This window comes from Mytilus trossulus, chromosome 12 (genome assembly GCF_036588685.1).
Source record: "Mytilus trossulus isolate FHL-02 chromosome 12, PNRI_Mtr1.1.1.hap1, whole genome shotgun sequence".
NCBI lineage: Eukaryota > Metazoa > Mollusca > Bivalvia > Mytilida > Mytilidae > Mytilus > Mytilus trossulus.
Window position 1 is genome coordinate 45,029,681 of NC_086384.1, and position 26,920 is coordinate 45,056,600.

Below are 26,920 nucleotides of genomic sequence, written 5' to 3' on the forward strand. Positions count from 1 at the left end.
ACATAGTCATGCATTTTGAGTTATCTGGCATTAATATATTATACATATCTCAAAACTTATCTAGATCATCGGAAGAAAGTACATACTTTTAAAGTTGTACAGTAAATATAAGTTGCATCAAAAGATAGTTCTACTTCGCGTAATTCCCTTTATCTTAATCTTTATGTAAATTGTGTGGCTTTGTTGCTTTTGGTGGCCATCTTTCTGGTTAGGAAAGAAAAAAATATTTTTGGATCATCTGCAAAGAAATTACTAATAGAATACTAAATCTGGTGTCTCGTAAGTAATGGCTAGAAATTAGATAAATGAATGCCTCGTGATAACTTGACCCTAGCAAGCAAACAAATTGTCGAAGACCTGAAGAAAAGTTTTCTAACATTTTCCGCTGGCTTTTGTCAGGGTAACCGAGGACCATGTGGAACAGGAAAATGTATACTTGGAAGCGCCAATTAACCAACTAAAAACGACAAGTGTGTTTAGAGTTTTAATACTATTTTTGAAATACTAGTAGCTGAATAATAGCTATCTATTGCTGAATAGTACCTAATAATAGCTGCATGCATAGTGGCTTGGAACCAATTGCTGAATAGCAGCTATCATAATGGTCCAAGAGCACTTCATAACCATAATCTAAGACTAGTTTATTGGAATAAAAAAGCTGCCATATACTCACTCAACTGTCACTGAAGCATTCATGTCCTACTCATGACCGGAATCAAGTAACTATATTATAGCTGACATAAAGGGAAGCATTGCATACTAACATCCCTATCTTGAGTCCCATCATGGTTATCCTTATTTGACATTTATTTCACAAGTGAATAAAACCCTATTTGAATTTTATAAAGATTTTGTGTTTCGTGTCAAGTTTCTTTTCACCGAAAGAAATAAATCTAATTATTTCTATCATGTAGGAGATGTAGACCAGAGACATATAAATTTAGTATACATTTGTTTATATAGATTGGACCGTTGGTTTTCCCGTTTGAATGGTTTTACACTAGTGGTTTTGGGGCCCTTTATAGCTTGTTGTTCGGTGTGAGCCAAGGCTCCGTGTTGAAGGCCGTACTTTAACCTATAATGGTTTAATTTTTAAATTGTTATTTGGATGGAGAGTTGTCTCATTGGCACTCACACCACATCTTCCTATATCTATGTCTCTGTGTAGACGTAATTCAGTTATAGGACGATTTTATGTCACTGAGCTAGGTGTAAATGGAAAGTTACAAGTAAAAGAGTAGATTTATGACACTGAAAATCAAGTTATGGATTATTGCATATACTTCTCAAAGTCTAAAGTCTCAGGGCCTATTGCATATATTAATTACAGAGCCGGCGTTTTTTTTTTAAATTTTTACAAAATAATTTATGACCAATTAATATGCTGCAAAATTTTAGAAATACTTTAGTTTTACATATAAAGGTTGGAATTGGAACATTACCAATAAATCTGTAATTCAAAACTTATTGAAGTCCTCCTCTAGTTAAAAGGACTAAAAGATGTAGAAAATATTTTCCGGAATACTAATAAATATTCAGGTTCGGATTCGAGTTAGATTTTAGAACGTGCCATGGATTGTCTCCCTTTTCATCTTTCCTGAGGTAAATAAATATTTATGTTTTACTGCGTTTTAGGCTTTTAACGGAAAAAATTGGAACAATGATTAACTATCAGAAGCAAAGAAAACATGTCTTGGTACACATAAATATATCTTGATACATAAACTATTTTCGATCTCAGTCTCGGGTCAGGCAAAAGGAAAAATCGAAAATAAATTATTTATCTGACATGTCTGACTAAGCTTAAAGCTGTTAAAGCTGGGCCACACTTAAAAATATTTAAGTTTGCCCAAAACTTACCCACAGGTAGAGACTTCTTCTGTTTCTGCCAGATAATGACAATAATCAACACACTGATTATACTGCCATGGTTTGGTGCGCCTAAATTTTCAATCTTAAGGCCTGTCTGGTTGTCACAAATACACCTTATCGCTATTTGTCCGCCATTACTGGATATCACACAGGTTCCCATAAAATTTTGACGTCATGATACAAAAAATATGACGCCACAATGGAAAAGTGATTGTTGTATGCGTCAAAAGGTCAAGCGGCTGGGTCGGCCGGCCGAGTAGGCTAATAGCAATAAGGTTTATTGTCCCAATGTGCAGTTTTTCTCAACATATTTTCTTCTCTCTGCTTGAAGTTGGTATGTGCTGGTTCAGATTTGGATTGGGGAAAAGCAATATGTTTGCGCCCTACACGTTAGCACCTAATTCTAAATCAAATTAGAAAATCACTGCATGTATTAAGCTTGGTATGAGTAAAACATTGAAAAGTTTAAATGAAAAATACAAAAGATAATTGTTTTAAACAGCTTACGAATCCGGGTCCATTCGAGCCCATTCACGTTCTCACCCACTCATGTTCGCCCCTTTCATTTTCGCACCCTACATGTTTGCGCCCAATTTTAATCGGTTTTGTGTTTAATAATAAAATAGTAATCAAGTTTTGGCAAGTGTATTCTTATAAGTATATTTGTTGTCATTGTCTCAAAATAAAGTTAGACAGCATTTTTTTGTAATGAAGAAATCTTTTTTGGATAGTGTATTGTTAAAAAAAAATTAATCCTTTCTAAATAAAGTGAGATACTGTCAACGTTTTAATTTGTGTTGAATAACTCTTTATCATGTTTTGGTAAGTGTATTGCTATAACTTTTTTTCTTTGACTTGTTTCAACGGTTTCCACATAAAGTGAATTTCTGACTACATTTTTTTTTTGGTGTGTTGATATATTTTTTTTATAATAGTGTATTGTATATTTTGTTGTTTCATTGTTTCAGATCAAACTTGCACCAAGCTGTTAAAAAAAAATATTTTGTGTTTTTCATTTAAAATCTTCAATGTTTTACTCATACTAAGCCTAATACATTCAGTTAAAGCAATTTAAAACAACAATCATGATTTTCCAATTATTCTACTGGAATTTGAATTAAAATTGAACGCTAACATGTAGAGTGCGAACAGACCTTGGGTGCGAACTTGTATGGTGCGAAAGTCTATTGGGCACGAACGGACCTGATACCACAGCTTACTTTGCCCCTTTGATGACAACAAAAAAATTGTAGCAATACACTAACCAAAACATGAATAAAATTTATTCAACATGTCAGAATCTCACTTTGTTTTGAAACAATGATTGTTTTAACATCATTACATGAATAACCAAAGATTTATCAGCACAAAAAAAATGTTTTCGCTTCAATTTCAGACAATGAGAACGATTTTTTTTTTTGGCAATACACTCTCCAAAATTTGATTACAAATTATTGAACACAAAACCAGTATCAAAAGGGTGGGAAACTAAAAGGGAGCGCACGTAAATAGGCGAAAACCTGTATTTCGGTGAATGTACCCGGGAGGAAGAGCAATTTCCAATCCCCAATGGTTCTTATGAAGAATGGGTGTTTTCGATTATCACAGGATGCTGATGGTACTTTGAACACCAAAATGAAAATAGCGTCATGTCATTGGATGAATTTCCATTGTTTTGGACATTTGTAACCAATCACAACGTTTTGGTGTACACTTTTGAAAATATTACCCAGAATCCTTTAGATTCTGATAAGGTGAATTGGACACACCAGTGTTTTGTAGGCATTCTCCTTCACTGTAGTTGTTCCTATATTTAATTTATGATAATGGGAAGAAAATGATGGCCATGTTTATGAAAAATAAGCCTGTATTAAGGGCAAAGTGTTTCTTTTCTGTTAACTCAGAACTGTATCACACACCATATTTTGTTCAATAAATTACCTCCCCTTTGTATTCTATTACTCTATACAGGATATAGCAACATAATGGCAGTTCCATTATTGAAGTCAATATATATTTTAGACAATAGTGGTCAATGGCATATCTAGAACATGAAGGTACAGCTGAGAAATATTGGATAGTCCTTCATGTCCTTTAGTTAAAAGCTAATAATCTATGTATTTATTTTATCTGATTATATGATTATTTATTTGCAGGTTAAAATGATAAGTTAGAAAGAAGCCAGGTGGCACCAGACATCTAGAAATACACCAGATATGAGCTGTACCACAGAGTGTGCCACATTTAAGAAGAGGATATTGATAGCATGTTTGATTTTAATTTTGGCTGATGTAAGTTCAGTTTTTGAGTTTGGGTGCTTTTTTGTGTTTTGGTCTGTTTTCCTTAACAATAATTATATATATATCTATATATAAGCAACAGTAAAATTGAAAAAATTGAACCTTATGCTGCTTTTAAGATGCAAGGTTTGTGCCTTTGATGCAATCATTTAGCTGGGTCAATATCTTTAATTGTTTTTACATAGGCGGTAATGGTTATGTTTTTTCCAGTAGATCAGTCCATATCGTAAACTTGGATATGTATGATAGCTCGTTTTGAAGCTGTGACATTTTCACATATGTGATTAAATTTTCGGGATACGAAGTGAGATTACTTTTTCCGTAAATTAGCAGACCCCGAAAATCCTTGCGGGCCCTTGTTGTAAAATATTCCCTTTTTAACACAATAAGTTCTTTAAAAATTGAATACTTTGAACACATTCAATAGCTATAGCTTTTGATTTCCTCATTTCGATGCGCATTAGGGATGTTGTCCCAGCTGTAAATTATATTTTAGTTGAAAAAATTCTATAATAAAAGCTTTACATAATGAACTGATACTTTCCTAACTGATTTTTCCAAGCAGTTTTAACTTTAAAATTCTAGGTTTCATCTTACAGATATTGTGATAAAATCATACTGTGTGAGGGGGAGGGGGCCGGGTTGAATTAGTGGGGTTATTAAAATAATGATACATTTCATGATTTGTAGTTTTAACCCTTTCAAGGCAAACAATGCATTGAGGCATCCCCGTAGCCAGGCCGAACAATGCCTTGAGTCATCCCCGTAGCCAGGCCGAACAATGCTTTCATGCATTGACAATCACGTGATGAAAATAATTTTCGTCTTTTTAACTCATTTCCCCCGTAAAGCTACGTTTAACCCAATAAATATCAAGGTTTTCAACAAGCTTGCATGTTACAGTATAAGAATACGTATTCTTACTGAGTTTGAAGCCTAATATTTACCATAGTACAATGAAAGATCGGTTGCGTCAACAAACAAAATAAGTCGTCGCCATTTTGTACAAGACATGTGATGCGAACATGTGACCTTTTAGGTCAAGAAATTTTTTTTGTCATTCTTGTAAATATAATTTTACACTTGGTATAAAATTATATTATGACAAGTAACAGTTTAAGTTTGATTTTTTGTTGGGGTCTGATGATTTGGTACAGAGTCAATAGTGGTCCTTCGACTTACAAAATTCACTTGGCAGTCATTACCTATCAAGCGCTCTCAGGATTTGATTATTATTTCACTTTTGTAGCTTAAAGCCAATCAATGTAAACACCTATGTGATAAATAGAAAAAAATAAACATTTGTGTAATTACTTTGCACATTGAAGAAGGTTCCATAAACTGACAGTTGTTCCAATTCTCTTTTGGTTGATAATTGATAAGTCAAATTCAGAGAATTTGTCCAAGTTTTCAGCCATATGTTGTCATCAATATTATTTAACAATACATGTATTATAATTAAGTAAGAATGTTGTTATATATTTTAGAATGTTATAAGTAAAGATTGTAGAACTGGTCAGAAACTAAGAGTAAACATACAAGGCGACCAAATATGCTGTACTACTGTTAAATGTGAAAAAAGTAAGTTAGCACTTTTATACATTCTGTAAATTTCTGACATCATAGTTTATAATTTGGAGCTACTTAGAGCAATTCATGTTGCTTACGCTGTAAAAGCAACAGTATTTTTTTGGTAGGGGGTTCATAATTGAAGGCGATATGGTATGGGTTTTGTTCATTGAAGGCTATATGGTATGGATTTTGCTCTTATTGAAGGCAGTATGGTGATCTATAGTTGAATACATCTACATATTTTTGTCTACGGTGGATTTTTTTTTTTATATATATGCAAATAATTCAACTGTGTATAGTAATAAGAACTCAAATTTTGATACAGCTCAAATACATATGAATGCAGATTTCTTTAATTTACAATAATTAATTCCACATTTTTGTCCGTTCTTCAAAGATTGTGATAATAACTGCGCCAAATAATTTATGAATTTACAGTTAGTTAAGGTAGCACTACAGTCAGAATTTTCTGACTCCAACCAACAGTCTTTAAAGATAAATTTCTCCAAAACTACTCAATGGATTTTTAAAATCATTAACTCATTATATCAAAAGCTGAAATATTAATTCTTCTTAATCTGTAGATAAATTTATTTTTGGTATGATTCTTCTCAAATTATCGATCCTTAATTTCCAAAAAAAAGTGGTCTTCCAAATTGGATGAAAATAGCACATTCAGGTCAAATGGTGGTAAACATTTGTTTTCATCACTTTAATCAAACATACACTATAAAAAAAAAACATGTCTCAGATTTTTGATACATGCCTCCAGAAAGAAGATATATGATTTAACTGCTGAGTGCCAAACCTCATTTCAACCTTCATCTTTGGACACCGATAAATTCATTTAGAAACAAATTATCTAAAAACTGGGACACAGTATTGTAAAAAATACTTCCTTTAATCACATATATTAAAGTCAAACCAAAAGGGGTACCCATGAAGTTTCTATTTTCATTTTTGCTAACAATTTTCATGAAAAATTGAAATGACCTAAAAACTGAATTTCCCCCTTAGAACCCCTATAAATGCATCATTAATACAAAAGTTGCTCTTAGAACACCACAAGAGTGTTCTGACATCATGATTTTATCAATAGAACCACACACTTTGTTTCTTTGATGTTCTAATACTTTAAATTTTAAATTATATGTGCACTGACCAACACTAACTTGGCATTTGGCAGGAGTTTGATGTCACAGATTTGACCAACATCTTTGATGTAGTAATTGAATAATGGATAGAGGCATCCAGAAAGTCTAAGATAAGAAAATAACAGGAATGACCAGTTGCATATAATCAATATTTAACATCACCATTATCACTATAAAGAATGATTTTCATTTGTATTTTTAAAAGAAATATACTATGAAATTAGCGATAACATTAAAATTATGCAATAAAAGATATGTTCCATAAAAGATCAAGACCATCGCCTGCCTGAAAATAGACTGTCCCACATAATTTTTGAGTTTTATGGAATTGAAAAATTTCACATAAACTTAAAATTGGTTAAAGTGCCTAAAACTCCTAACAGAAGACAGATTCAGAGACATATTCTTCTTGTTTGAAGTAAGAACCTTTAAAGTTTAAAGTTTGCCTGAGGCTTTCAGAGATACTTTCACACTCTTATCCTGATATGTATATAGTGTTGTTCATTTTGGTTAGAATTTTCCCTTTATATTTTCTCTTTTTGAATAACTTTTCCCTTTTCTCTGTTTACTCCAATGTTATATAAATTACTTTTGTTGCAATACACATGATACAATGAGATAAGACCACACTATTTATCTCGTTGTCTTGTGGTCAGTGATTTTAAATAGCTAGACACTGGCATCAACAGATGATTGACAAATTAGCCCCTCCTAAATGCCAATATATTTAGATTAATTACCATGTGCTTTTATCTAAAATTATCAGCTCATTATCAATTTTCTCCCTGTTGTGATATGATAATGATTTTTGAATTTTTACAAACTGTGCAGAATAATATTTACTTCAAAATTATGTGGTAAAAAAAATATCTAAAAAAAATTATTATTAGACTGTACATGCTGTAGTGCTACCTTAATTTAAAATATTTGACAAGTTAAGGTTCACTGAATAAGAAAATTTGATGCTGCAAGCATTCATACACATAATATAAAAAAGAAGATGTAGTATGATAGCCAATGAGACAATTATCCACAAAATACCAAAATGTCACAAACATTAACAATTATAGGTCACGTACGGCCTTCAACAATGAGCAAAGCCCATACCGCATATAGTCAGCTATAATAGGCCCCGATAAGACAATGTAAAACAATTCAAACGAGAAAACTAACGGCCTTATTTATGTAAAAAAGGAACGAAAAACAAATATGTAACACATAAACAAACCACAACCACTGAATTACAGGCTCCTGACTTGGGACAGGCACATACATAAATAATGTGGTGGGGTTAAACATGTTAGCGGGATCGCAACCCTCCCCCTAACCTGGGACAGTGGTATAACAGTACAACATAAGAACGAACTATAAAAATCAGTTGAAAAAGGCTAAACTCATCAGATAATCCTGTTAGATATTAATTTCTTAATTAATAGATCAAATAAACAAAAGAATATTTAATAATTTGGAACATGCTATTTTATTAATTCAAGGCCAGCAGTTTCGTTATTGTCATTATGATGGAGAATCAGACATTTGCAAAAATTGTACCAACAATAGCTTCACTAATGACCAGATCGATACCAGTCAATGGCCTTATCATGACGAAAAACATTATCAGTCAGAACCCGATGTATGTGTTTCTCCTCCAAGCTGTGAAGCAGGTAAGATTCATATGTTTCACACATTCTTTGACAATAACTATCACTTCTAAGATTCAGCATTTGCAACGCAAGGAGTGTTAAGAGTTCTACCGGAACAGCTGTATGGTATAAAGCTGTGTTTTATTCTTATCACTTAACAAACATGGCTGGCATAGCTAAAATTATATAAGAACTTTACAGAGCTCCAGATAAGCTGCGTATTTGCGTGATCACGCAATACAAATAATAGAAAACCCAATGCAATTGTCCATTGAAGGGTTTAACAACCCAATTAATTCAACGGACACCCAATTATATGCCAAAACCATGAGTTCTCAACCCTTTTATTGGCTACTGTTTGTGTTATTTACCCTTACCTGTTTATAGTCGTAGCGTAAACTATTTTTATAATATTTATAATTGGAAATTTCCTGTCGTTCTAAAAATAGATCCCTGCATCAAGTAGCTGAAATGGGTCCCTGTTTGAGTTTTCCGTTGCTCAATAGGTACACGTGTTTTTGTAAATATTTCGATCTTCTCTGTGTTTATCCAATTAGCATGTGTCATGTAGTCATATTTTTTTTCGCATTGCTCGGGATTTTTCATAACATACATTGAATTAAAACGAAAGTGAATGTCCGGTTAAAATATTGAAAAGAAGTATGTTTTCGGCTTATTTTGGAAAACTGAGGGAAAGTTATAATGATAACAAGACTCAGCCAGTGTCTTGGGGAAGCGTTGATCGAACGCACGGGCGTACCATAACGAAAACATTGCTAATAAACACGGGGTTTCATCAAAAAGGAATTCAGTTGGAAAAAGTGAAAGGCCCAATCAATTATGAAATGATAAAGCATCAGAAATCAAAAGTTCTAATAAAAGACTACTAATTTAAACCCAGATTTATGTAAATTGAATAAAAGAAAATCCTTCAAGTATAGTTAGTTTTTATACTATTTTTTATTCATTTTACGGTTAATTAATGAATACACACACCATGCACACAGCCACTGATCAGGCACTGGTCTCAGAATTTATTATATAAAGGTGTAAGACGAGTGCCTGTGAATACACATACATGTATCCTTTTTTGTGAGAAAATACAAAACTGGCAAACGGTTTGAAACGGGACACACATTTAACCTACAATTGCTCCTCAGTGAATAAACCAAATAAAACAGCTAGCAAATAACCCTAAACCAAATAAAAGAGCTAAACAAAGACAGAAACATATTAATTTAAGATGGAAAAAAATTGGGGTTGATGTTGCCTAAATATTCAATATTGTATCGATGAAAAAACCCAAAAAAGCTTGGTGGTGAAAAACCCAATTTGATATTAACCTGAGGGGTGAATTGGAATTGATAATGCAATTAAAAAACTTTATCACCCAATTATATAAGAAAATGGTGGGTAAAAACCCCAATTTATGAATTCTTATCTGGAGCTCTGACTTTAAGCTTGAAATCCATTAATTGTCTTCAAAAACCTGAATAGATAGAAAAAGTCTAACAGGGAAAAATGCTCAGAATGTCAAGATCTTTACTTCCTATCTTCATAAAATGTTATAAATTCAGTTATTGCCCTTAAGGTCAAGTTACAGTAAATGGGCTATGTCACAGATTTCAGTAAAATTTGGCATACAAATCTGGCTCGATGAACTTCAACTAAAAATCGAAAAAATAATGCATTTATCTCAATTATCATTTGAAGAATTACTGATTGAATTCTTACAAAATGGGTGAACATTTGTATAGAAAGCACATAAAATCGACAAAAACGCTTCTAAAATTGTCTTAAAATCGCCAAATGTCTAATTCTACTCCAAAGATTTTTCTTAAAAAACTATATGTTGTTTATACATAAATTTCTGTTATAATGATGCAAAATAAAGATAGGGTCACCGTCTTTGTTCTTACGGTATACATCATTCAAAGTTGCGTCCTTGTGAAAAAAATCCAACAAAACGTCTAAATAATTGTAACGTGATCGCGTTGCAGGCCGAAAAACGTTGATTTTTGACATTTTTCACTACCTACAAGGTCACAAATTGATTATTAGACAAAAAACATAGTTGGTGACCCTATAATTATTTTATATCATTAAAACAGAAATTTATGTGTCAACAATTTATAGTTTTTTAAGAAAAATCTATGGAGTAAAATTAGAGATTTGGAGATTTTAAGACAAATTTTAGAAGGTTTTTCGCCAATTTTATGTGCTTTCTATACAAATATTCACCCATATTAAAGAAATTAATCTGCAATTTTTCAGATAATAAAAGAGATAAATGTATTTTTTTTTTCGATTTTCAGTTGTAGTTCAACGAGCCAATGTTGTATGCAAATATTTAGCAAAATCTGCGACATAGCCCATTTACTGTCCCTTGACCTTAAATGTTGTTTTTGAGCAAATTTTATTGTTTTTTTTGCCTTTTTTCTTGAATACTTTGATAGATAGAAACAGTAAACAGTAGAACTGATCATCAATATAAAATCTACAAAAAATGCCACTAGATAAGATCTACAAATACTTAACAAACATATGAAAAAGAAACTGTGGTATGATTGCCAATAAAACAACTCTGCACAAGAAACCAAATGACACAGAAATTAACAACTATAGGTCCCTCTATGTCCTCCAACAATGAGCAAAGCCTATACCGCATAGTCAGCTATAAAATGCACTGAAATGACAATGTAAAAAAATTCAAACAGGAAAACTAACGGCCTAATTTATGGACAAAAAATGAGTGAAAAAATAAATAGTTTTCTGATTTGAATTGTTAAAACTATTTTCGGAGTTACACATAACTGCTTAGGGACGACATCAAAAGTTCAATGTAGGATAAAAAACTTAATTCACATAGTTTTTTCACTGACCCCCCCCCCCCCCTCCTCTTAACTTAATTTGGGAAAAATTGATTTACCAATAGGGATATATGTAAAAATCAATTTTAGATATACAAAACTTGCAGAATTTTAACCCCCCCAATAGCAATTCCATTGATTAGTGTAATTTTCTCCCTTAGTCCATATTTACTCTTGGACTCAATTAGAATTTTGATTTACAGACGGAGTAGTTCTTGTTGGCCGTACATGTCAGTGCAATTTGAATGGGGGCTATTGGGGCAAAGATCAACACAACTGCCAGTTAGATAAACAAAATTGTAGAAGAGCTGGAGTTCAGTTAACATATGAAGGTATGTAAAAGGTTTATTATGGTTGAAATTTTTCAGTTTAGATTGCATGAAATACATCCAAAAGCCTATGGTACTTACTTGATATCGAAATCTTCCAAGGTTTATCACTACCTTTGAGATGCACTAAATATAGTTCATTGATCATAACATTCTATACATCCCATCCATTAACATTTCCAGATATTTATCAATGAAATATATACTCAAATACTCAAGTCACAAAATTATGTTATACTTGTCAAGCAAAACATAACTTTGTGTAATGTGCAGGAATCGAATATCTGTTCTTAAAATATTAATGATGTCATTGTTAAAGTCATCAATAAAAATAAGAGTTATCTTCCTTTGTCCAGAATTTAGTTGAATCAACATCAACCAATGCTTTATGCTATTCAATATTTGATTTCTCTTCCAACTGATCAATTAAAGCAATCTTTACTCTAAAGGAGGCTCGCGGGTATAAGTTTTTTAGAAAAAAATTAAACATTTAATTTTCATTACAAATTCTATAAATTACCTTAAGTAGTTGTTACTTTATCATATGGCACAAAAATCATTCCAAAAAATCAATACATGTTGGTCCCACCTGACTTTTTAAATGTAGATATCATTGTAAAAGCTCAAAATTATCTCCCTTTGGTGCAAAAATGCTATTTTTTGGCATTAAAATTGAAATATCTTTTTTTACTCATCGGTGACCTATATTTTTTATTGTTGTTTTCAAATAAGCTATACATAAACTAAATAATTGTAAAATTTAAGCGATTTCTGTAATTAGGTTTTTTTTTTATTTCGATATTACCTCTTTTTCTCCTATCAGTTCAACAGAAAAAAAGGACATTTACAAAAATGTATGTTTCTTTCGAAGGCAGATTGTGAGCGTAAATGATCGGTGACCCCTCTTTTTAATTTCATTTTTAGTGGAAGAAGACGTCAAGTCTTCTGAAGACTTAAGGGACTGACCCTTGGCATTGAGTCTCCGTATGCCGCATTCATTTCGTGTATTACAATTTCAAAACAACTTAAGATTCCTGACACCGATTTTTACACATGATTAGGCATCTGAATCATTTAATTTGTAAATTATGATTGTAAAACAATCACTATCGTAAATATGACCCTTTTATTTATGTAAATTATTAGATTTCATCTCATCCACATGAACGTTATTTGTTTACTTGTAACAGGATGTTTTAACTGTAGATATTTGTATTACGCATGCGTGAATTTGGTATCGGGACAACTCGCCCTGTTTACAAGTTCGCCCTTGAAGTTACGAATTTGCAATCCTGCAGACAAGAAGATTTTGTTTTTATATAAACAAAAGGGATATATAAAGTGTTGTCTTTATTCATGGTTTTCCTTTGTCATGTGAATTAGATGCCCTTCGTAACATACATGTGAACCTCCCGACGGGGGTACAAACTCCATAAGGGGTCTCCTCCCGTCCTCCAGTTTAGGAGAAAAAACTCCCGTGTATGAAATATTTCATGAATGAAAATTTTCAGACGCCATATTTGATCATTTCTTACTACTGTACGGGTGTAATTGACACCTGTGTTAAATTTTACCTGAACATCAAAGAAGATGTATAATTTTATGGCTTCACTTGACAGCTTGGGTGTCAAACATACTGGTAATCAACGTTGTTTATATCATAAATTTGTGTATTACTTAATATTTGTCATCATACAATATGTGCAACTATACTAATAAAAGGTCTAGTAGATAGATTAATTCCTAGTAAAATCTTTAAATTTAAATTTGTAAATGTTAGTATATAATAGATTTTATTGTGTAAGCTAAGATTTAGCAAGACATTTTACACTGTTTTTAAGTCTTTTTAAGCTTTCTACAAATATGACTTTCATAATGCTTAAAATCCATGCAGTACTAGTGTTAGTGTATGTTATTTTTTAATTAATTTACAATGTTGCAATTAACATGTGGAGCATGTGTTTGTGCTAATTTTTTACAGTGGGTTGTGATGATCTTCCAGTTAGGTTACCCTCATTTGGAGTGTTGTTCCCAACCTGTTAAAGGTCCATCTTTGTGCATAATTCAAAATTGGAAATTTCAACAAGCATCTAATATTCTTAATCTGGAAAATAAACCCTGGTCTGCTAGCTTCATGTATATTTTTTCTACTGATTTAATATATAACTAGAATTATGCAAACAGACTTAGGAAAAGGCATGTAAGTTCATCATACACATATGACACTTTTTCTAGACAATCCAGATCTTGCAAAATACGTCGCTAAAAATTGTAACCTTTAAAATTGTTGTTGTGCAGTAAAAACCCATATGGGAACTTTCAAAAGTTGGCGGGTATGTAACAAGTCTTACTATTTTTATGCTCCATTTATGGGCAATATGTTTTCTAGTCTGTCCGTCCGTCCTGCTTCTGGTTATAAAGTTTATGGTCGAGGTAGTTTTTGATGAAGTTGAAATCCAATCAACTTGAAACTTAGTACACATGTGTTCCTCTTGATATGATCTTCTTAATTTTGCTGCCAAATTAAAGATTTTACCTAATTTTCATAGTCAACTGAACATAGAAAATTATTGTACGGATGGGAAATCCATGTACTTATGACCTTTTCTTGTTTGAAGAAAAAAAATACATTTTAACGATAATGGAACAAAGCAGCCTGGGTAAGTGGGGCTGCTTTTATGGTAATTCAAGTTACCTTTTATTCACCTTCTTCCACTTCAGAGCTATCAGCTCTTTGATTCTATTAGGTATAAGATAAAGTTCATTTATAGAAAAAATTAGCGAAATCTTATATTAAATAAAAAAAAAGATTTAGACCCGCGAGCCCCCTTAAGTGCTTACAAGGATTTTGATTTAGGTCTCTTGTTGATCAGTATGGTGTCACTCTGAAGTTTTATATTGGGAGTCCCACTTGTAGCAAGGTGTGTTTGAGTCATTCATTAGTTGACAATGTCAAGGTCATTGAAACTGATGTAAAACACAAACAACCAAACAAACATTGTCAGAGTGATAAAGATTTGAAAAGAATATTGAGATAACCTGTAAAAAAGAAGATGTGGTATGATTGTCAATGAGACAACTATCCACAAAAGACCAAAATGACACAGACCTTAACAATTATAGGTCCGGTACGAGACAATGTAAAACAATTAAAACAAGAAAACAAACGGCCTTATTTATGTAAAAAAATGAAAGAAAAATAAATATGTAACACATAAACAAACGACAACCACTGTATTCCAGGTGACTGTCTCAATTTCCTTTGATTGATTTTTTAAAAACTTTTGGTGTTTTCATTTTTAAGCACCCCATTTAGACTATTTTGTGTTAGCCAGTTTTTATAAGTTGATGAAACCGGAGTACCCAGAGAAAACCACTGACCTGTGATAGGAAATCTGACAATCCTAGTCAATTAAGATTGGAGTCAAGTGCATCCACAAGAGCGGGGTTTGAACTCACAACCTCAGTGTTGACTCGCTAGTGATTCAATAATAACTACTTAGACCATTCAGCCTTAATTTCCATTGATAAATATGACCTACAAGCTTGTATATTCATAGGGTCATTAAAATTTAATAAATCATAATTGCTCTGACAGCAACAACTGCCTATAGATGATGGTTTGGAAGTATTTTTAATGGAACTTTTTTTATTTACCAAGCCATTATAAATTTGTGGATTTTAAATCAAATATTTACATCTTTTATAAAGTGCATTTTTATAAAGTACATAATAGACCCCTTTTATAAATTTACCTTGGCGTTTTGTATTTTTTTAATACATTTTTGCAAGTTCACTCAGTTTGTTAAGTACAACTTTGCTGTGAAAAGACTCCAACTTTATACCTGGCATATTTGAATAAAATTATTTATAAAAGATTTGTACAAATGTACTGTATTTGATCATGTGATCACTAAAAAACTTGTTATTGTTTTTGTTGTAGGTAAATGTGTTCGATGTTCGGGGGATACATTCAAAAAAGAAGATGATAAATACAGACAATGTATAAACAAAACATTGTAAGTAATTTTGTAGGATGGTATTTATTTTCAGCGTTACTGATGACTGTTGAAAAAACGTGTGTCTGGTGCAAAAACAAAATTTCAATCCTGGTATCTTTATCAGTTTATTTACTAGTTGATGAATTTATTATGATATGCCTGTTATAAAGGATTGATTGTACATGTAAAATTCCAGGCCAGCATATAACTTATTGAAGTTAGTTATATAGTCTTGCCTGCAACTATTATCTCATATATTTGTGATGAAGAACAAAATATATCAAAAAGTCTGCATAAAGAACAAATATCATGAAAGATTTGTCATGAAGAACACATATCATGAGAGATGTGTCATGAAGAACAAATATCATGAAAGATGAGTCATGAAGAACAAATATCATGAAAGATGTGTCACGAAGAACACATATCATGAAAGATTTATCTGAAGAACACATATCATGAAAAATTTGTCATGGAGAACAAATATCATGAAAGATTTGTCATGAAGAACAAATATCATGAAATATTTGTCATAAAGAACCAATACTGCAGATTGTCATGGATAATAAATTTATAAAGATGTGTCACGAAGAACAATTATTATAAGATGTGCCACGAAGAACAAATATTTTAAGATGTGCCACGAAGAACATTTTTTATAAGATGTGCCACGAAGAACAAACATTATGAAGTTTCTTTTAATTTATGATATCATTACTAAGCTTCAATGCACCTGTAATCATGTATAGTGCTTACATTCCATTAAAAGTCCAACAGCTGTAAATCTTGACATGGATGTATAAATCATCATCTTATATTTGAGTTTGTCAGTTTTTACAGACTTTTTTTTTTTTGAAAGCTTGAAGTTCGGTATTTTTGTTACATTTTTTTTTGTAAATTGCATATGTAATAAGTATATGTTCACTGCAGATGTAAAAGTCATGAAAGAGAAAGTAGCAGTGGTTCCCCTACAAGTGACAGGATATGTGAAAAACTTCCCACAGAGAGACCTCCTATTACAACAGCACCTCCAGACATAGGTAGGTTTTTCAATGCCCCCCTTCAATATTTAATGTGTAATTATTCATTTCTTTCATATATATGGGAAATGGAAATATGGGGTTTAGATCAGCGAGAGAAGTAACTGAAAAACATTATTTTATCATAAATAGACTCCATGTAGTTGATCATTTTATATTTTACAACGTACAAGCCACTACAGGTTATTGCAATGAACTTCAAATAGATGTAGGAGGGGGGTTGGAAGGGTCCTGGTCCTGAAATCTGGTGCTTAAAAACATGAAATCCTGATCAAGGTCCCAAATTTATAGAAATTTAAATCCCAATATCCCCATAATTTAAAAAAAAAAAAAAATTTGGATCACGAAAGGATCAATCCCGAAATTCCAAGCTTGAAGACACCTGATCCCAACTTCTGAAAAAGGTCCTGGGCCCCCTCTCATTGAGAGAAGGTACATCAACAGGGTAAGGCAGATTTATTTTTTATTGAAAACAACAATGTCAATTTCACTAAAATGCCTAGTCCAAATAATTATGACGTCTTGAAAGGCTATTATTTTTTTCTTTGAGGCCTTACATCGACAGACATGTGAACTGTAAAATGCCATGAAAAATGTTCCTTAGAAGGTAATTTTAGTTAAGTTACCTTGGTGAAATATGGCCTCATGGAACAGAAAGGGGTTTCATTGTTCCTATTTATTTTGAATTTTTATATAGATCTTCATTTTTAGAAATTTTAAAACATATTGGCTTGAAATCAAACTTGAGGGGCCAGCTGAAGGACGCCTCTGGGTGCTGGAATTTCTCGTTGCATTGAAGACCTGTTACAAGTGACCTTCTACTGTTGTCTGCCTTATGGTGGGGTTTTTGTCTCTTTGGTACATTCCCCATTTCCATTCTCAATTTTATTTTCTTATATGTTCCTGTTTAGGTCATTAACAAGTGTTGTTTATACTTTGATCCTGACAAAAAGTATATAAAAGGTGTCTTATGGCTTCTGATTTTCTGTGACCAAGAATCAATTAAAACCAAACTTGCCATATCTTACATATATCATTGTATTACATGTTCTACAGTCATGACAGTACATAGTAAAATATTTCTTTTTTATTACTGCACTATCATAAAATATACTGGGGAATTGAATAATGAATTAAATCTGGCTTAAAGGTCAGTTATATAAAATTGTTCTCTCTAACTCATAAACTGTGTTTTTTTGTACCCATAAGAATTAACTGATGACAAATTACAGTTTATTTAAACAGTACATAAATTATAATGAAAACTACAATTAATTTTTCAGGAACAACAAATAAGATTGAAAAAGAGGATGATGATTCCATTCCAGGCTGGTTAGTAAGAATTTTCTTGGTTTTCAAGCTTATTCATATAGTTTAAATTTTCCAGTTAGAGTCAGTCATTCCTTTTCAAAGTCTAATAACATGTCATCAAAGTAGATACTGCCTATGTGGTCTTGTTGTAAAACAAATTCTGACGTCAGACACTCAATCAATCAATGTGTTCATAGATAGTAGATATTTTTGTGTTCTGTTAAATTGTTCCTTTTAAAATTGTTATACGATGATGACTGATATACCCATAGTTTGACTATTTTATTTATTGTGACTGTTTATTTAACGCATCAATGTAAATATAACGGAATTTGATGAGACTGTCAAAAAAGTGAAAGGGTTAGCACTATAGAACCAGGTTTAATCCATCATTTTCTTCATTTGAAAATACCTGTACCAAGGCAGGAATATGACAGTTCTTGTTCGTTCGTTTTTGATGCGTTTTGTTATTTGATTTTGCCATGTGATTATGGACTTTCCGAATTGATTTTCCTCTAAGTTCAATATTTTTGTGATTTTACTTTTTGTTGTGTTACAAGGTATTGAGGTATAAGAAAGAAGATGTGGATTGATTGCCAAATGAGAACAAATGACACAGAATTTAACAACTATAGGTCACCATACGGCCTTAGGTTTTATTCACTCCATTTCAAATCAATGATTTTAAACTTGGTATTTGCTGCTCCTCTCTGTACAGCACATGGCATTTAGGATTAAAAACAGAAACTTTACAACAAGAAGCCAGAATATAGATATGTCTGTGTAGAGTTACATCTCATCCTGCCTACTGTTGTCTTGTGAACAATCTGATTAAATTTTTTGGTGTTGTATGTAGGGTTTATATTCTTATCCAATTAGCATTCTTTTGTTCTGATATATGAGCTTTAAACACCAAATCATCATCATTCTTATTTGGCACTATGTTTTCTTGAAAACTCCCATTTGGTGATTAAAAATAAATTCAATTAAAAAAAATCTAAAAGCATAATGTGAAGGACAATTGCTATCATCATTTTAATAAATGATTCATGTATCATCCTCCAAGAATTGTGGTTGACACCCATATTTAATTTATGATTCATCAGAGTTGAAAAGTCAATAATTTTATTTTCACATGAGACCATAGTACATATTCTAGTTACTGCTTTAATTTGGTCTGCTATATAATGTTTTTGAAAGAAATTTTTCTTTTTACTTATAGGATTGTAGCAGTAATTGTACTTACGCTAGTCATAGTTGTGGTGGTAATTGCAGTACTGATCATATTGTACAAGAAAAATGAAAGCTTTGCTGGTATGTGATGATTAACAATACTGAATTTTGATGGGCTTTTTTTCTGATAAAAGTACTGGAGAGGGAAAACAATGCACCTCTGAATATTTTAATACATAAAAAACACTGTTAATATACAATATAGGTAGTAACTTCTTTATGAAGTATTGTAATCATGTATGAATAAAGAGAGGTGTGGGTATAGGTTTCAAAGAGTAGTGTCTCACCTGCCATGAAAGATGTGAAGAGGTAAGTTATAGTGTTCATAGTTTATGTATTCAATTAACCATACTATTGTATCAAAAATTATGCATCTGCTTAAATTTTAAAAATGCCTCTTGGCCCTACTATAGTGTAGGAAGCTTTAATTTTTATCCTTGTTTATCTGTACGCCTGTATGTACGTCTACATCCCAGAATAGGTTTCTGTTCTCTAACTTTAGTTTGCCTCACTCAAATGTTATGAAATGTAAACAAAATGCTTATTATCACAAAATTCTGATCAAGTACAAATTTTAGTAACGTTAATTTTACAGTTCTTGAGTTATGTCCCTTTATAACATTTTATGCAAGCTGGGCACTCATCTGTGCCATTCCCCATTTATTTTTAAAATGTATTGATTATTTGTTTCTGTGCTTCAAAACAAAAATGTGCATTTGGATTCTCTGCTGACACTTTTAAACACATGAAATTGTACTATTATTTTCTTGCTCTATGACTAGTCACTTGTATGATATTGTATTCCCAATAATCTTTGACATATTTTTTTCATGCAGGTTGCTGTCGTAGATTAATAGAATATTTCCAACGTGGATTCCAAAGTATAAGGGGACATAGACCAGCAGGACCTCAGTTTGAGGCTGTTGCCTTAAATGAAACTGGAGCAGTAGAACATTCAGAAAATGAGCCACAAGAAACAAGGATAGAGATGGATGAAACCAGGCTAAGTAATGGCATAAATGGAAACTGCTCACCTGCTGCAAATGGTGGAGCTGGTAGTAATAAGAACAATCATGATAAACCAAGGATCAGTAATACAGACAGAAATGATACAATTCCGAAACATGTATCAAATGAGGATTACCAATTAAGTAGTTTAGAAGATGAAACTGACCCAAAGTCAGTTATAAACGACGTTGAAAGTGAAAGTAATATTCCAACTACAGTTGAGGAGGCAGAATCTCATCCACCAGGAAAAACTAAAGAATCAGATGGTTTTCAGTCATTATCTAGTAGTATATATAATGGCAGTAGTGGACATGAAGCAGATCATAGTGCATTAAGTAGTCATGATAGACAATCTGAATCAATTCCTGAAATGCAGCCATCTTTACCTAATTATACAACTCCTATGTCTGAAAATGATGCTTCAACATCAACAGGAAATAGACCATCTTCAAGTCTTATAGAGGATTTAGAAACTATGGACGGAAGTGAAAAGACTCCTGTTTTAACAACACCAGCAAAGAAGGAAAAAGTTATAGGATTAGGTATTGTAATTAAACATGTTAAACAAATGAAATGAAAAACAAAATATTAAAAATGTTCACTATTGCTGACTGAAGCAAATTTTAAAAACTTACTGTGCTTGACATTATTATGTATGGTGTAATTATACAAAATTATAACTATGAATAAGTGAATGATTATGAAAACAAAGGACAGACTTCAGCATAAAAAATTATGCAATTCAATTTAAAAAAAAAATAGAAATTTTAAAAATTTAGAGTCTCATTTGTGTTGAAGATCTTTATGTGATAATGCTTCCTCAAAAATGATCATCTCCAATTTACCAATTTGAATACTTTTGTTTGTCATGTTCTCAAATGATCTCATGTTTTAGGTTCCTCTCAATTTAGTCTAGAGTTTATGTATGGACAGTTAGACACAGTATCGTACACAATAAAGTAGTCAGCACATTCTGTGTTTTGTTTTGAGTAATAGATTGACAAAAAATGAAAATTTAGATTAAATACAATCTCTGCTGTTTCAGTTGCACCGATACCTAGGAGTCCTGAAAATAACCCCGCAAATCCTAATTTCGGACAAGCTGACAACAGACAGCATCAAGATTTTCCACGATCCAACACAACAGCAGGAGGCATTGAAGTTGAAACCCCAACAAATGATCAAGATTATAAGTTCGCTCCTTCTCATACTAATCGTGCAGAACTAGAACCATTGATAGTAGATGTACCTGGCAAACAAGCAACTGAAAATCAACACTCTGTTGAACCATCTGTTACTAATAGAGACAACGAAATAGCGGAGAATGGTGCCCAACCTCCACAAAGATCCTCATCGGAGAATGGTGTCCAGTCAACACACAGATCTTCATCTGAAAATCTAACACAGCCTCTACGCACTTCTGGAACAACAGAGTCTGGTCAACTCCTTGTTTCACCTGAATCAGATAACAGCCAAGGGAGTAGCACTGCACAGAACAGCATGGAGGATGTAAGTTTCAAAGAAATGTACATAACTTTAATTACAGAATTATTTGCCATATAACAATCAGTAGATGTGGTATGATTGCCAATGTTACAACTGTCCACGGTAAAACAAATGATATAGATGATTGCAATTGACTGATTGATTGTTTGGTGTTTAATAGTACTTTCAACATCATATTTAACTGTTTGAGGAAGCTTATGTGCCTGGAAAGGAAAAATGTTAAGGAATAAAGCAAATATGTAAAGAAGGGGACATAAATCTTAAAAAATTGGAAGGTCTGAATACAGGCTCCATATAATCTCTAGTAAAATCTTCCTAAGCAATCATTCTATTAATAAATTTCTATCTTCAGACAGGAAGACTATATTGGCTATAAGGACAGTTTTATAAGTCCTTGGGTTCAGTACTTCTATATGCAGAGTTGGTAATTTGAAAGAGCTACTATTGTCCGTGGATGAATATAACTGCAATAAGTTGTATTCAACTTGTTAGATTTGTCGTAATTCCCTCAATGATAATAAATGCTATTTTTGCTTTTATTATTGCTTAACACACAAAAAATATTGTAAACAAAGTTTTTACATATTTACCTTAAATGAGAGATAAATTACATCCAATTTATTGTAAATGCTTTGTTTATATTTTCTTTCCAGGATCCACAGGAAAATATGGAAGTTACTGCAAGGGCAATAGCTAATTCAAGGACAACACCTGTTGATTAGTCATCCATAAAAGGATTCTGCAGATTAACTTCATAATTGACGCAAATCTTTTTTTTTATTTCTTTACTGTAAATTCAGAAATTATTGCAATGTTTTCAGTATTGCGAAAAATTGAAACAGGGTTATAATCGCAATAATTTAAAACTCGCATTCAATTTTTTTATATGAATTAAACAGGATTTTTCTCAATATTGTAAAACTTAAAATGGCATTTAAATTAAGTCCAAATTGACAAAATTGCAATAATAAATGTACACAATAATTTCTGAATTTACAGTATCTGATAGTGCTTTGTACAAATTTGACATAAATTTAATACTTTAAAAAAAATAATTTTGATTTAGTGCTACATTTTGAATAGTGCTAGTTTTCCTATTGTGAGTCTTCACATCAGGGTGAATTCAAATGTGTGGCGTAACTTGTGTACACCTCTTAATCTAAAAAAACCTATTTAAATTATTTTTATATATAAAGATGAAAAAAAATCGACTAGCTCTACTACAATGTAAACAGAATTTTTAGGGTCATGCTCCAGCTACAAGTCCTGGATTTAGAAGTATTAAAAATTTAAATCAGTAATTTTATGGTATTATATTTACATATCACAATTTTTTATCATTCCAGGTTTTAAGAATTTATTAATTTATTAACCATATTTAACTTGTTAATTTTGCCTTTTTAACTATTTTTTCATTAACATTGTCTTGTTGCATTGTTAAAATGTAAATACTTTATTATGAGCAAATAATCTTAGTTGGAAAAGAAAAGTGTAGAATTGTCATAAGTGTTATCACCCTTATGTGATGATTTATTTCTGGTGTTTGATGACACTTTCAGCACTATTGACCATATTAGGGAACAACCATTTAACTTCAAGGAGGGTATTTTGTTTTTTTCCAAAAAATACATTCTGATCTGTACTTGAGGAAAATAGATATTGTAGTCAAGCAGATGACAAAAAAATATTCTGAATCCACATTTTCTCCATACCTTATAGTGTTAAATTTTGAAATTATAATTAGATTGATAGCGTTGAATAACTAAAAAAGATGCGCTTTGTGCGGATTTATTTTAACCGGATAAAACACCATACCCCCTTCTGCTTGAAGTTAAATGGTTGCTCCCTTATGTGTTCTGTTTTTATTGATGGAGGAAGTTGGAATGCTCTGAGAGAACCTTATTTGAAAATCGGTCTGGTTGTGGAAAATTAATATTAAAAATCTACTCATACTTTAACATTAAGAAATAGGAATAGGTCTATAAAACTGGTATAAAATATTCCTTTCTATAAATATTTATTTATGCCAATTTTATAGAATGAACTGTTTACTTTTAAATGTCAGCAATAGGACTGAGAAAGGTTGAGATATGAATATAAATAAAAGTAGGGGTTAGGAAACCAAAGACATCAGTTCTGGAATTGAATTCTATTTAGCGTGCCATTTGAATTTATAGTGCCATTTGTGTTATAGTATATTGCAGATTCATTTATCTTCATGGTTACCAATGTTTTTCAATCAAGGAGAATTTGTCTTTTCCTGGATATTTGATTATGTGGTGTTATACAAGCCTAAAGAAAATGTGTATATCGTAAATTGGTGGTTGACCTATATTATAAAAGCCACATAATTCAAGAAAATTGGAATCCTAGGCTATCAATTATAATAAATCCACAGCTGTTTGATTTAAAACCATGATTTATTTACCATCTATGCATTATAATAGCATTCTGCTTTACAAATTTAAACTCTTTTGTCATTGTTTACGTGTTTTAATTGTTACAGCTATGATTGTGAGAATTTTGTATAGTCAAGAACTTCATTTCTGTGATATATTTAACCAGTTCAAGGTTGTCTTTTTCTTATATACATAATACATAGAGTGGGGTGCTCATTTTTCGCCGGGGACACACTTTCACCGTTTTAGAATTTTGAGGTGTAAAAACTTCAAAGGATGGCTGAAATGGAAGAAATGTACCGGTAATTTATATTTTTATAACAAATATGATAATTTATTAAACTGAGACAAAATTGCGGCTCCTACCGAAAATGACAGATAAAGGACAACGATTTTCAGACAATTTCCTGAATAAAAAACACGATTTCAAAGAAGTATTTCTAAGTAAATATTTGACTGAATGCCCTAATTTTGATTTTTTTTACACCTTTGAAATGTCTGCTATTCATCTATAATGCAATTGATTTGATAAAAATTGTTAAAAGCTGCGGTTATTTGGTTTTAAATAGATGTGTAAAAACGGCGAATATGTATACCCCATTGACAAAATATCTGAAAATTTCAAACACCCTTTAATCGAACTTTTCAGATGATTTTTTTCAAACAAACCTGTGAGTTTTCAAGCTTAAGAATATTTTTCATTTGAAGTTATCTTCATATAGAAATATCAGTATACTTCAAAAACATTTAGGCCTGAACATAAACTGTAGAAAACATGGAAAGATGTGGCGAAAATGAGCACCCCACTCTATATGATTTATTCTGATTAAACCCATGCTTATACAAAGGTATACAGAAAAATACAAATATAGAAAGTTATATAATTGTATAGTTGTAAAGTAATAACAATGTATGATAATCAATTACAGCAAAATATGAATTATAGTGTAAAGATAGTGTAAATGTAGTTGTTGTTTTGTTGACTCTATTGATTTGAGACAGAATCCATTTCTCTATTATTGTTAAGAATTTACAAAGTTTCTTTAGTTATGTTATTTTTGACAAATTCATAATACACGTTTTTAATGTAATTTTTGTCGATGTTTTATTTCTTTTCTTTTGAGAAGAATGGGCAAGTTGTTAATGTTGTATCATCAGCTAATATGTATAAAATCCTTTTAAAATTTGTGTGTATGTATCAATTTCTATAGCTTTAACATTTTTCATTAACTTTGAAATTAAGCTACATGCTTGTAATCATGTTATTACCTTACTTTAGTGAATGAAGTTACTGGTTAATTAATATGTATTCAAAGTGCTAACATTTTAATATGTACATTCTATTTTAAGTTATGCAAAAGTTGAAATCATTTTTATGTCATTTATTTATGTTCCTCTAAAAGATATCTTATCTTACTTGATAATTTTAAAATATGTGGCTAAGTCCTTGGCTCAAATCTTATTTGTCCTAAAAAAAAAACTATGGGTAAAGTGACCATTTTTCACATTTCATGTTAAGTATCATTCTAAAATCACAAGTGACACTTAAGTAAACCTATTCATTTATTGCTGGGAATCAGTTTAATTGTGCAATTTGGCAAGAGTGGACAGACAAGGGATGTAACTCATTAACCAGATTATTAGTTGAATATTAAGTAGTTGGAAACAAACACCTGCCAAGGTAAATCAGTATATAAATATTCTACGCCTATAAACCATAGTCATGAGTGCCATCTATAGTTGCATTCATCCACATTAAAATTATGTAAATCGATAGGTTTCAGAATAGCAAGGATCTCTTGTCAGACTTGTGTGTAAGGCATCTTTTAATTTGATCAGTCAAGTAAGAAACAAAACCATTTATCCCTCCAAAACCGTTAAAAAAAATTGTTTGCAAAAAGGTCTGATATTCTAATTAAGGAATAACAGTACTGTAGTTGACAATTGCCACCGTCAATTGTAGATTTGACGTTTGCAAATGCAGTTTTACTGGCGACGCTTAGTGGAGACAGTAAAACGGAGATTTGCGACCGTCAAATCAAAATTGATGGTGGCACCTATTCAACTACTGTTATTCCGATTCTAATGCATTACAAAAAGAAATAATGCGATAAAACTTGAAAAAAAGGTCCAAATTTGACAATAAAAAACAATTATTATGTTTGAATATTTATGTCTAAACCAAGGAAAAGAATGGATAAATAATAATGTTTGGATATTTATGTCTAAACATGAATAGAATGGCAACATAATAATGTTTGGATATTTATGTCTTAACTATTGAATAGAATGGAAACATAATACTGTTTGGATATTTATGTCTAAAATAATGAATAGAATGGAAACGTAATAATATTTTGATATTTATGTCTAAGCTATTGAATAGAATGGAAACATTATAATGTTTGGATATAATAGACATGTTTACAATGGTATGCAAATTTGTCTGCCATTACGTAAAAATCACAAATGTTCCCATAAAATCTGACATCACAATTTAAGAAAATAAAGTCACAATTAAAAGTAATTGTTGCTTGACATTAGAAGGTTATTGAGAGACAAAATTCATCAAAATACCAAAAGTGTAAATAAGTTTATTCATCTATAGTATTTTGTCATGCATTATTTTCATGAAAAATCTGTTAATATTAGATGTAAGGTATAAGCTAGAGATGATTACAA

General features: G+C 31.5%; 1 protein-coding gene across 1 annotated transcript; it reads left to right on the plus strand.

Moving 5' to 3' along the window:
• The first annotated feature begins 1,611 nt into the window (after positions 1-1,611).
• On the plus strand, positions 1,612-25,558 carry LOC134692495 (uncharacterized). The gene is made up of 12 exons (XM_063552950.1): positions 1,612-1,696; positions 4,029-4,163; positions 5,660-5,753; positions 8,392-8,562; positions 11,615-11,743; positions 15,684-15,759; positions 16,672-16,781; positions 18,065-18,113; positions 19,315-19,406; positions 20,162-20,875; positions 21,379-21,842; positions 22,493-25,558. Exons 2-12 carry the CDS (start codon positions 4,089-4,091, stop codon positions 22,559-22,561), a joined length of 2,043 nt encoding a protein of 680 aa, XP_063409020.1. The 5' UTR covers positions 1,612-1,696; positions 4,029-4,088; the 3' UTR covers positions 22,562-25,558.
• Positions 25,559-26,920: the final 1,362 nt, after the last annotated feature.